The 12,460-nt window shown below is 40.8% G+C and overlaps 1 protein-coding gene across 5 annotated transcripts in view; it reads right to left on the minus strand.

Moving 5' to 3' along the window:
- The window catches only part of fcho2 (FCH and mu domain containing endocytic adaptor 2), a 34,077-nt gene that overhangs the window by 18,955 nt on the left and 2,662 nt on the right, over positions 1–12,460 (minus strand). For all 5 annotated transcript variants that reach the window (XM_088434493.1, XM_088434492.1, XM_088434497.1 and 2 more), the window contains exons 2-8: positions 8,585–8,676; positions 7,772–7,846; positions 7,548–7,689; positions 7,323–7,475; positions 6,756–6,860; positions 6,316–6,414; positions 2,669–2,765 (exon numbers count right to left, since the gene is read on the minus strand). In XM_088434493.1, coding sequence (XP_088290619.1) covers positions 2,669–2,765; positions 6,316–6,414; positions 6,756–6,860; positions 7,323–7,475; positions 7,548–7,689; positions 7,772–7,846; positions 8,585–8,676 — 763 coding nt within the window. The remainder of the gene's footprint in view (positions 1–2,668; positions 2,766–6,315; positions 6,415–6,755; positions 6,861–7,322; positions 7,476–7,547; positions 7,690–7,771; positions 7,847–8,584; positions 8,677–12,460) is intronic.

Here is a 12,460-nt window from a genome sequence, read left to right on the forward strand (position 1 = left end):
ACTCTACTGTGCAATATCGGTCCTTAACCGCTGGCGCGCACACACACACACACACACACACACAATGGCTGCACGAACGACGCCGCGTTTGTGTGCGGTTCATGCCAATCAAAACACAATTGACATTCAAGAATAGCACATCACACGGCAGGACGGACAGACGCTGGGCTCAAACTCATGGGGACATCGAACTGACAGCTCCCATGCACTCCTCTGCGTGTGTGTGCGTGCGTGTGTGTACATATTCCACTGCATATTATTGACGTGAATGTACACAGAGATTTGTTGAGAGTAAACACGTCACTCTGTGGGATCCAACACATTTTGAAGGGAAGATTGCACAGCGATATTGACAAATTGGTATTGGATCCAAACCGGGTTCGGACTCGTTTAAGATAAAGAAATAAATCACTAAAGGTCTCGAAAAATGGGAGGGATTAAGTCATTTCATTTAATTTTCGGGCTGGGCGATAAATAAAAAAATCAAAATAAAAAATACTGCCAGAAAAGTACTGTTAAATTAAGGTAATAGTACCATCAAATTACAGTCAAACGTTTTCTACATTAATGCTAAAAAAATTTATTGATACAGTTGATTTTACATTTATAAAATGTACTGTGTAAAATCAACAGTACTGATGAAAATGTTACCATATATACAGCATTTTTTTGGTTGAATTACAGTAACAGTTACGCTAACAAATTTTCCGCATACATCTATGCTAAAAAAATCAATACTATTCTACAGTAAATGCAGTAAATATAGTACATTTTACAGTAAATGTACATATACACACACACTTATTTATTTTTTTTTTTTCCAATATGGCTCTTTAAACATTTTGGGGTCTACAGGAAGATGTTTCCTTTCTTTTGGACTTGGCGGGCAGTCACGCGTGAGCGGCGGATATTTTTTTTTTTTCCCCTTTCCTTCAAATTGCATATGCTTGGCATGGCACGGGTGGTGGTGGTGGGGGGGGCTTGGAAAAAAAAAGGGGGGGGGGGGGATGGAGTGGGCAGGGTTTGCGTGTCTGGCCCGCCGCCAGTTGACAGCTCAGCTGGATATCGTTGAACACTCCAAACACATCTCCTCGCAGCGTGTCACTTTGGGATCGTTTCCGCAATAAAAAGTTTATTCAACCTCGCCGGCTCGCTGGCGAAAGCAGGGCTGGGAAAACCTTGCCCCCCCCCCCCCCCCCCATGGCTGCAGCAAAACTGTTAATGAACAGCGATTATTTCTCTTATTTTTTAAACCTAAATTAATTCTGCAGTCCAAACAAACGGGAACCACCGCTCATCTTGCAGTGGTGTCTGGACATATGGGGGGTTGGGGTTGGGGGGGTCAGGCATTGTTTACACACACGGTGCAGAGGTGAGTCGCCTGCGTGCCTAATGTAATGCTTTGCTTGAGTGGAGATGTGGAGTGGGGGGGGGGGCACGTCACAGCCCCGGGGGACTTGAAATATTCACACGCATGGCATTTTGCGGGACGATTAGCATTTTGGCGACAGGAGGACCAAAGCGCATCGCAACAAGGCGGGTCGGCTGAGGTGGGCGGCAAAGTTTACACAGGAGTCATTGTTGAGCTTTGACCCGCTGGAAAAGCTCGCTTAAGTCCAAGCCCCCCCATGTGACGCACGCTTACCGGAATGCCGAGCCCGCCTACCTTTACAGCAGATTATCATGATCGACCGTGATGGGCGCTCGGCCCCCGTCTAATTGCCCCGCTCCGTAGCGCTACCGCCCACAGGGCCGCCTTTGTTTACACACAACTGACCTGATTAGTATCGGACTGTATTAAAGACACGATCGAGCTGCGCCGCGCGAGCGTTTCCGCCTCACGGTTCCGGTTCGGGGTTCAGAACTCGTCTTTGTTTGCAGGTTTTCCTCGTGCTCGGGTTGATTTTCTCTAGGTACGCTTGCGAGCCCGCATAAGCTTTTGTGATGCTACACATACAACTTACTAGGCTGCATGATTCTTAAACGAACCACAAAACCATTGCATGATTACCATAGGGCAAAAAAATTCTCCATTTTCTCAGTTTCCACACTAAAAGGCGCACCTTCAACGACTGAACTATTTTAAAACTGTTTTCATACATAGGGCGCACCACATTATAAGGTGCATAGAATAGAAGCTACAGTACTGGCTGCGGTAGCATTATGCATCCACTAGATGGAGCCGCGCTAAAGAGAATGTCAACAAAAACGCACCACATTACAAGGTGCATAGAATAGAAGCTACAGTAGTGGCTGCGATAACATTATGCATCCACTAGATGGAGCTGCGCTAAAGAGAATGTCAACAAAACAATCGGATAAGTCAAACTTTTCATTCAGAAATTAAGAGTAAAGGTGATTTGTGGAGAGAACTAGCTGAATTATGGGGGAAAAAAATACCTCTTGATTATATTAAAAAATGTTTAGATGAAGAATAAAGACGAACCAACCGTTTTAAAGAATATAACTATGACTCAATTGAATACTAAACTAAAATTTTTAATCAATTTGCAAGCAAAAACCTTAAAAAATATTTTGTTGATTTAAAAACGGTTTCTGGATTGATTTGACAAAATTGTGCTTTCTTTTACAAAAATTCAAATTGAAGAATTTACATGGCGAAGAAACTATTTTATTTTATTTAAAACAAACAAACAAAAAAAGTTACCTGGTCTCTCCTTGCCCGTTCCTTTGCTTTCAGCCAGTTTCTGTATTAAGCTCTCCACTGAGGTATTCTCCACATTTCTCACAAATTCATTGTGGACCTGCACAATCACAAAAAAATCCAAATGGAATCATTCAATACAGAAAATACAGAGTGTAAACCCAAATAAAAGTTTGTCTGTTCTAGGACGCTTTTCCTTTGCAACTCATTCGATTCCAGTTTTATTTTTTGACACTCTTTTACCCCAATACCAAATTAAGAAATTCCCGAGAATTAATGTCTAGACTTCAAATATACATAAAAATACTTCTTTGGGATTGAATGACTTAAATTTGGACTTGCTAAAACTGGTGTGACTGAAATGTTTTTTAGGCATGAAAAAGCAACCCAAATATTAAGTCTTGTAGGAGTGCCCCTTAGGGTGATTAAATAGACATATATATGTTGAGATTTTCTTATAGGCTTTTTTTTTTCCAACTCATTCAGCGTCAGCTATTTTTACCCCAACACTAAGTAAATAAACAAACAATTGGGATTGAATACCTGGAATGATTTGTAAAAACACGTTTTGGGGTTTGAGTGAGTTAAATTTGGACATCCTTACGACCACAGACGTTTTGGTTGAAATGTTTTTTTAGGCATTAAAAAAACAACCCAAATAAAAATTTAGATGTTCTTGAAGGCTTGTTCTTTTTCAACTCATTCAATACTAGCTATTTCCTGTTTCCTATTTCCTCTTTTACTCCCAAAACTAAATGAATAAATAAATAGGATTGAATTCATAGATAAAAAAAAATAATACGTTTTTGGGGTGGAATGAGTTAAAATTGTTATAGACCACAGATGTTTTTACAAGTTTGAAATGTGTATAAGGGATAAAAAAAAAAAAAATCCACGAAATAGAAATGAAATAGGCATCCAGTTGAATCGCTGTTAACGCTGCCGCCCCCCTGTGGGCAGGTGAGGCAGCGCGGCGCCATTTGTTTACAGAGCGGATGCAACATACGGGCTGGGAAGAGACGGAAGAGCGGCGAGCGCCTGTGTGTCGTGTCACCCACACGCCATTTAGATGTGCGTGATATTCTGTACCAGTGACTAGCACACAAACACGTATGGAACACACACATGCACGCACACACACACACACACACACACACACACGGCCTGGCCCTGAGGGTCCCGTGGAGAGCTGGAGTGCATTAGCTTGGTGAGTAGAGCATGTTAGACAGAGTGTGAGGTGTGTGTGTGTGTGTGGTGGGGGGGTGCATGCTCACGCAAGCTGTCAGGTGCTGCTGCCATGAGGAGGGCACGTACACACACACACACACACACACCTCTACACAAATCCACCCACATGCAGCTCCCTTCAAGGCATCCTCACTCTCACACACGAGCTCACTTACAAAAACAAACAGAGCACGCACACGGACAGATACACCTGCCACACACACATTAAACACACACACACACACACACGCACACAAACACACACTCAAGCACTTTAAAAAGGAATTTTCTTATTCTCACACTTTCACTCTCCAAGATGGAAATGCAATGGAGCGCTCGTGCAGCCTGTGTGTGTGTGTGTGTGTGTGTGTGTGTGTGTGTGTCATCGATGAGTCACATTCACCTACCAGCCAGACCAGTTGGAACGGAAATATATATATTTCCCGAAATTATATATATATATTGTCATATGTGCCATATGTGTGAGGATGAGAGGTATAAATTAGCGAGAAAAAGAAGCGAGCAGGCTGAACCGACGTCCGAGTCCATCACTGTTCACACGCAGGAATATTACAAAAACGGAGACGAAACGATATGATGTCTCCAGCTAATTCAGTCATAAGTGGCAAGCTGTGATTAGAGAACACATTTGACTCGTTTATGAAACGCTTTCTTTTGGCATGTACACAAAATCATAAACTTAACGAAATACGGATGTTGCGCAACTCCGGGTAATCGTGGCAAAATTAGCATCAGCTGCGGTGCGAGGAAAAGGAATAGCAACCGCTTAGAGCGCATTCGACGTTACGCTGGCGCGGCGTTCACGGACCGCTCACAATGTGGGAAATCGGAAACGCGCTTAACTTAACCCACGGCAAATATATAACTTGTGGATATGACACAAGAAAATATGAAGAATCAACAAAAGATTCCTTCCTACTATATAGCGCTAAATGAAACGTTGATTAAAAAGAAAAACTAATGTCTGCCTCCATGGAACGTATGCCACATCACGCACGTTCCCTTTATTGCATGCCGCTCTTTCGGCCAGCGTTAAGCGCACGTAAACATTTGCTCAGCTTCAGCTCGTCGGCACGCATGCCGCGGGCCGCCGTGACTCAGCGCAATACGCCGACCTTTGCCGCCTCCCCGCCCGCCTTGGGAAAGACCGTTTAGCGGCGGAGCGCGGCGGCCGCTTGCGAATTCCTGGCCGGAGAAGGGAAATGCCCGTTTGAAGAACGGGGAGCATCGGCGGCCATGGCAGCAAATATCCCGCCGTGGCCTGTCGCCACGCATCGCTTCCGAGTTTTTTTGCGCTTGGCTGCGGGCGCCAACGCTACTTCCTCTGTGGACTTGAGCGCCCCTCAGTGGATAAGACGGGAAAAACCCACTACGAACAATGTGACAACATTTGTTAATTTTCAAGAATCGAGTTAAATGTTGACATTAACTTTAATCTTTAAATGGTGGAGTTATGCAATATGTATATTAATAAGTGGAATGGAATTTTTACTCTGGAAAAAATATGAAATTAAACTATCGCAAAATCATCTAAGATGACACATTAGCTCCCAAACCCAAATTTTAGCTATAACTGTCTTTTCTCTTAAGATAATAAAAACCTTAAAACTCTTGCAAGAGTGCATAAAAGTGCATTTTCATTATTTTTTAGCAGTTATAAAAATGTAACCCTAACCCTAAGGAGTAAAAAGATCAAATGTTTTTCTTGCAAGTGTTATATTATTTTGTTATGTGATGAAAAATAATATGCAAAGTCAGTAAAATACATATCTATATTTAAAAATAAACAAAAGAAATAAAAATACACAAAATCAACGTCTGTTTTTCTAGAAATAACGTTTTTTGTCTTCAAATCTAGCAATAAAAAACTGTCTTGAAAATACTGTCTGTTGGGGTAAAAACTTGGTAAATACAACTGAAACATCAGTTTAAGAAAATCTCAAAATATACATAGCTATTTTTCTGTGGAAGGAAAAAATACGTTTTTATATTTTTTTTAACATATATATATATATATATATATATATATATATATATATATATATATATATATATATTCGTCTCTTAAGCTTGGTTTGCACTTTTAGCCTGCTTGCAGACAACCTGGAAGCATTTTGCGCGGAGTCAAGCGCCCCTCGGTGGACGCCGAGAGAAGTGCGGCACGGCGGGTCTCTTCCCGCTGCGTTCGCTTGCAAACGGTAAAAGTAAGCGAACGAGCGAAGGCTGTTTTACGTTGGATTTGATGACTTTTTAAAAGAGGGGCGCGGAAGGGCTCATTTCCTGCTCGTCGGCGAAAGCATTAGCGAGATCAAAGCGGAGGCTAATTGAGATGACGCCCAGTGAACCCGGCGCGCTCAACACCTACCTCCGCCCCGCTGGAATGTTCCGGAGCAGGCACTCACCTCTCCTATTTGGACGTGTGTTTCTTCCACCGACTGCGAGTACGACTGGATGATGCCCTTCATGTGGACGATGTGGCTTTCTTCAATGTCCTGAAATTTCTGCGGTGAAAAAACATGATTTTTTTTTTTTCGGTGGCTCTCAAACTTTTTACACCTGAAACTAATTATCTAGTGTCCTTATCTAAGTTTAGCAAAATAAAGGCACGCAAAAAAAAAGTCACTTGGACACAATTTGGCAATGTTGCTTCATGTTCCAATTTGTTTGCTCTTAATTTGAAAAGAAAACTGGACTGCTTCTTCCTCTGGGGGCTGAGAAATCTCACACAGCTCTTGAAAGTGCCTTCACGTACTTTCATTTGAAAAAAAAAACTGGTTTATTGTGTCTATCCAGATGTTTTATAAATGATAATCTCTTAAAAGAAATAAAACATAGATCATACCTGTGCCGTTTCCTCCATCTTGAGCTCAAAGTCGGACTTGGCGTAGGCGTATTTCTCCACGTATGACTTGTAGGTCTCTGTGGCTTTTTTGGCTTTTATTCCTGCCTGAAAAAAATCAGAAAAAAGTTATTGGATTTGAACGCCATGTTTTTTTTTTTTTCATAAATATGCATTTACACTGTTTTCATATCATCGCAATCATCTTGTTTGAATGTTAATCCCCCTATGTTTTTCAAAAGCAAGGGTATTCAATCAATGACAAATTGATTGCCTATTTAAACCTATTACCTATTAAACCGTGCAGTTTTTTTTTAACCAGCCACCAGGGGGCAATCTTCCAGTAGTTGATTTTGAGTTGCTATATTACTCACCACCAGGGGGCACTTTATACAAATCAATACACCCGGCATGTTACTGTTGTGTTGGTGGGCACTTTATACAAATCGATACACCAGGCATGTTACTCTTGTGTTGGTGCAGTATTCTAACAATTCAACTGTGTCCAATTTTATGTTGAAAATATGTAGGTGTTGCTCTTGTTTCTAGACATAGATCAAAGATGGCTACCTTGTCAATGTCTCTCTGGGCGGCCCCTTCCTTGCGCAGGCGCTCCTGCTCCACAGATTTGGCGTTGTAGTTCTCCTTGGACTTTTGCAGGGCTTGGGCCGTGCTCTGGATGTTCTGCACGGCCTCTAAGGTGGACGCAACCTCTTCTTTTGTCTAACAGTAATCAGAACGATCAGTCGCGGCTCGACGTTTTTTCCCCGGGTTTGGTCACGTCGGCAAGATCACCTTCTTGTGCGCTTTGGCTTGCTCGTCCACGTACTTGTGCACGTCTTTGATCAGCTCCTGGAGCTTGCGCACCAGCTCCATGTGGCATATGGCCAGCTTCTCCGTGGAGCCCTTAAACACCTCCCAAACCGGCGCAAACGTCCTAAAAGCCCATTATGCACCTTGTTGCAAGGCGGCCTCGGCAAAAATAAATAAATAAATAAATAAAAATGTCCTCCACTCACCCGAGCTGTGAGAAGTTCCCGGCCGCCTTGGCCAACTTGGTCATGGACCTGGCGTAGGCCTCCTCGATGACGCTCCTGGGAAAAAAGCAAAACTATTAAAAAATAAATAAAAATAAACTTAAAAGAAATGCATAAGTGAATGAAACATCTTTTAAATAGTCAATGTTTTTTTTTCATTTGCATCTTCAGCAGTTACTATGGTGGATTTGAAACTTCCCTTTCTACGGTGTCATATTTCTGTCACTAGAGGGAGACATAATCAAGCGTTTGATTGACTCGCAAAACCTTTTTTTAAACACTATTTTACGTTATTGTATTAATTCATATACTAGTGCTCTTATTACGCTGTAATTATTTTGCATACTATTGTTCATGCAGGTTCATTCATTATTATTTAGTTAATCACCGTTTCTATTTGATTTGTAATTTCTATTTGACTTTTGGTGTCCTTCAGTATTACTGTTAATATTTTATTTGCAGTTTTTAATTATTTTTATTTTACGCTAAACACTATTTTAGCTTTGGTTGTTTTTTTTAAGTACTCCATGAAAAAATTGAGCTGATTTTACATTATACTAGAATAGAAGTAGATTAGAATACTTGTAATCAGTACTCACTCATCCCAAATTATTCATTTATTAATCCACACGAAAATGTTATTATTATTATTCACACACATGCACTATGAGAGTTATTGTATAATAATTATTTTGTGAATGCATGTAAATGACAGCGAGTGTAACCAATCTCACATCTGTGGTGGCATTTATTTATTTATTTATTTATTTATTTATTTTTTTTGGGGGGGGGTACCTTTCCCTGATGAAGTCGGTGAGCTCCTTGGAGGAAATCTGTCCGTGCTTCATGTTGTGGTAGAGCACATCAAAGCCATTGTTCTTATCGCCCTGCCAAAATAATAAAGAGTATGTGAAAAATGGCGTCACGCGTTCTTCAGCGCCAAAATCTTTTCAGGCGCCCGCGTGGCTTAGCGCTGCCACAAAATTCGCCAACGTTCACTTCCTGCTTGGTAAAAAAAAAACATAAAAATCGCAAACATCCTCATTCTTGCCGACTTATTTCCTGATTCCCGCACGCGCCGTCATAGTCAGCGCTTTGAAAGGGGTCCTAGCAGTCCCTTTCTCCCGGCTAAGGTCTTCATCGTGACTAAAGGGCAAAAGTTCCGAAACAGGTTTGGCGGTTTTGCTTGCCCGCAGCAACACGAATGACACACGCATGCATGACATATTAAGATAAATGAAAGATGAGCCAGCCAAGTCCTCGCGTCACCCTCGGATGAGCAAAAATAATCCAAAAAAAAGAAGATTTTTTTTGGGTTAGCCCGCAATTTGAGACGTTAGTAAATTTTCTGCTTTGCAAGTCAATAAAAAGACGACAAACACGTTTGTTTATTCAGCGTCGCCTGTTTGTCTGGAAAACATGTTTACGCGTTTAGTAGTCACGAGGAAGTACAGTGGGACCGCTACACAAACGCATCTTGTTGTAAAAAATGCAGGTTGCAAAACTTCTTCGGAAAAATATTGCCTGTAATTACCATAGGAAATTGTTTGCGTACAATAATGGGACACACCTTAGAATGAAGTAACTTCAAATTGACAATGAAGTAACTTCAAATTGACATTAGCTACAGCTAACAATGTGCATCTTCCCAAAAAACATCCGTAAAACTACTTGCGAACGTTTCTTTTTACGAAAGGGTTTGTTACGAAACATTCAGGTGACAAAAACGCCTCCATCGTTTCTAATTGCGAAAGAAAATTCTGGATGTGAAAGGCGAAAATTGTTGGCGTATAATAAGAAAATTCACAGAGAAAAACAAACATAAAATTGACATTAACTACGAATAATATTGTAAATATTCACAAAAAATACATCCATACCACGAGTGACGAACACATTTTTTTCCGTCATTACGAAAGAAAATTCAAGATGCAAAAAAGCGAAAATTGATGGTTTACGATAATGAGATCCAAATGTACGAACATAAATTTGAAAACACGTCCATGACACTACTCGCGAACGTTTCTTTTTACAAACTGTTTTGTTTTGCTAAATTCAGGTTAAGTAAGAACAATTTTAAAAAATTCTCACTATAGTCAGGATTTTCACTTTATTCGCTGAACTAATTCAATAAAAGAAGGAGTCCCCATTTTCATGTCAAAATTCTTAGAATAAAGCGAGAATTCTGATTTTTAATGTTCACTTCAATGTGAGAATTCTAACATTTTAACTTAAGTGAAAAATCTCATTTTATTCTCCAAATTATGACCTCAGTGACAGATCTGATTTGTTCTGAGAATTCTGACTTTGAATTCAGATTTCTTACTTTTTAATTTAATGTGAGAATCCTCACATTAGGTGAACATTAAAAATCTGAATTCTCACTTTATTCTCAGAATTCTGACTTGAACGTGACCATTCTTTATTTACCCTCAGAATTCTGACTTTAAAATCTGAATTTTGACGTTCGTTAGAACGAGAATTCTCAGAAGAAAGTCAGTTTTCAAGAATGTGAAAATTCTCGGAATCAAGTGAGAATTCTGACTTTATTATTCCTATTACGGTTCACTTAATAGTGATGATTCAGAAAACAAAGTCAAAATTCTAAGAATGAGTACAACCAGCCTTACAAATCAAGAAATGCGTCCAACGCCACTTTGGTGTGGAGAACATCCAAAGGGGAAGTGATGAAAGCGAGCGAGGACGGGAAGTCGGCGTGACAAACAAACAAGCTCACGTTTGAGCGCAGTTATCAATAAAAGCGGCACAAACGCCAACACAAAGACAGGAAAAAGACTTCTGGGCCAAGGAAGAGAACAAAATGGCCGATTTGTTGCCATGACTTCTTCAAAGCTCAAACTTGCATGGCTGAGTCGGAAACGCCGTTTTCAAAATTGTGTCAAAAAAGTGTCAACTGGTCGGAATTTTATCACGCTAAATATCGTCATTGACTTCTAGTTGTACTTCCAGGTTTAAAAAATAAATAAATAAAAATATTTTCAAAAAAACAGGTGGGATGAGGTCACTGTCGTTATCTGAGCCAATAGGCACTGTGATGTCATTTTCAGTGGACAGCAAGTGGCAGAAAAAAACAAAATGGCCACCTCCTGAGATAGATAGAAAACACCGCTAAGTACAAATGCTATATTTAACAGAATAGCTTGTTCCTGGAGATTTTTTTTTTCAGCGAGTCGGGCGGAAAAGTCAGCTTGACGTAAAGCGAACCCTCACCGCGATTCAAAGCTCTTTTAAGGTTTTTTTTTGCGGGGACAAGCAAGGCCTCGGCGCGCATCGATCGCGGGAAGGTGCAGAATGTATCACGGGCCGCCTAAGTGGATTTTGATTTGCTCCTTTCGTGTCCGGCCAGCCGGCAAGTACGCGCAGGAATGTTCAGGTGAGTGCAGTGGAAAAACACGAGAGACCCAAATGGGATTTGTGCCCTCGGGCCCGCTTGTCTAGACTAGCATTTCCCAAACGGTAAATAAATAAAGAAAGAAATAGTGGATGGATTTGGCAAGTGGTTAGCAATATTTTAGCGGTTGAAAAATTGTGACCATGTCCATTCAGATGAAAAAAAAAAGAAGAAGGCTTAAAGAGTCATCACTACATAATTTAGCAAGTTGTCTTATGTTCCGATTCGTTTGCTTTTAATTTGAAAAGAACACTGTTCTGTTCCGGTTTGACCATCTTTCGTTTAGTGGCCACGCATGGGACTTTTTATTGCAATTAAAATGTTTGACTTCCACTTTAAAAGGTACACCACTTCACTTAACGGTATCATGGAATCTTATTTTGAAAAGCAGCAACATTTCCCAATCAACTTCAACCTACGTCTCAACGCAGGAAAAGTCGGGAAAAAAAAACAAGCAAAAAAAAAAAAAACATACATTCAGATAAATTCTCCCCTTTTCAGCCTTAATACAGGTATTTATTCTTTTTACCCCAAATGAGCAAGTCCCCCTTTCTGTCGAAAACAAAATGAAATATCGCCCTTGTGTTTTCTTTGCAAGCACGCAACCCGATTGCACAAGGCGGGCTCCGCCTTCCTCTCCGGCCGAGGATGTGATGAAACGCATCCGCTGTTGTCGCGACGCGTCTCAATTGTACGATTCGCACCATTTAAGTTGCGTCGGCCGTGTTTACGCACGCACTACGCAGACAGAAGCGAGTGGGGACGCGGCCGTTGCCGTCGTTAGCATGCTTAGCTAATCGGCTTTGCTAGCTAGTGAAGCATTTGAGGGCGATCTATAGATTTTTTGGGGACTTTATATTAATAGTAAAACCCTTAATGGAACGCAAACTATGAACCAAGATCGAAGACTCTCTGAGTCATCTACGACCCAGGCTAAACTTAGCTCTTCAAGATCAGATTTTGGTGGGTTACTCCCATTCCTTACGTAGGTTTCACACAGTTTTTCCCCCCCTTTTTCTCACGGAGTAGTTTTTCGTGAAGAGTATTGGTATGGAACCGTAAATATTGCAGAAACGCGGTAATGTTTCCTCGTTCACACGATTGATGTACTGACATAAACTCGGAGATGGAAAATTCTCCAAGTGACAACAGTGTGAAAGGAAAAACTATTTTTCATGTGTTGAAATAATCATTTTTCACCTTATCTCGACAACGCCCAAATTTGGCAACATTTGCTTTAAGAACAAAAAAAAAAAAAA

The sequence above is a fragment of the Hippichthys cyanospilos genome, chromosome 15 (assembly GCF_059441005.1).
Source record: "Hippichthys cyanospilos isolate Australia breed blue-spotted pipefish chromosome 15, RoL_Hcya_1.0, whole genome shotgun sequence".
Taxonomy (NCBI): domain Eukaryota; kingdom Metazoa; phylum Chordata; class Actinopteri; order Syngnathiformes; family Syngnathidae; genus Hippichthys; species Hippichthys cyanospilos.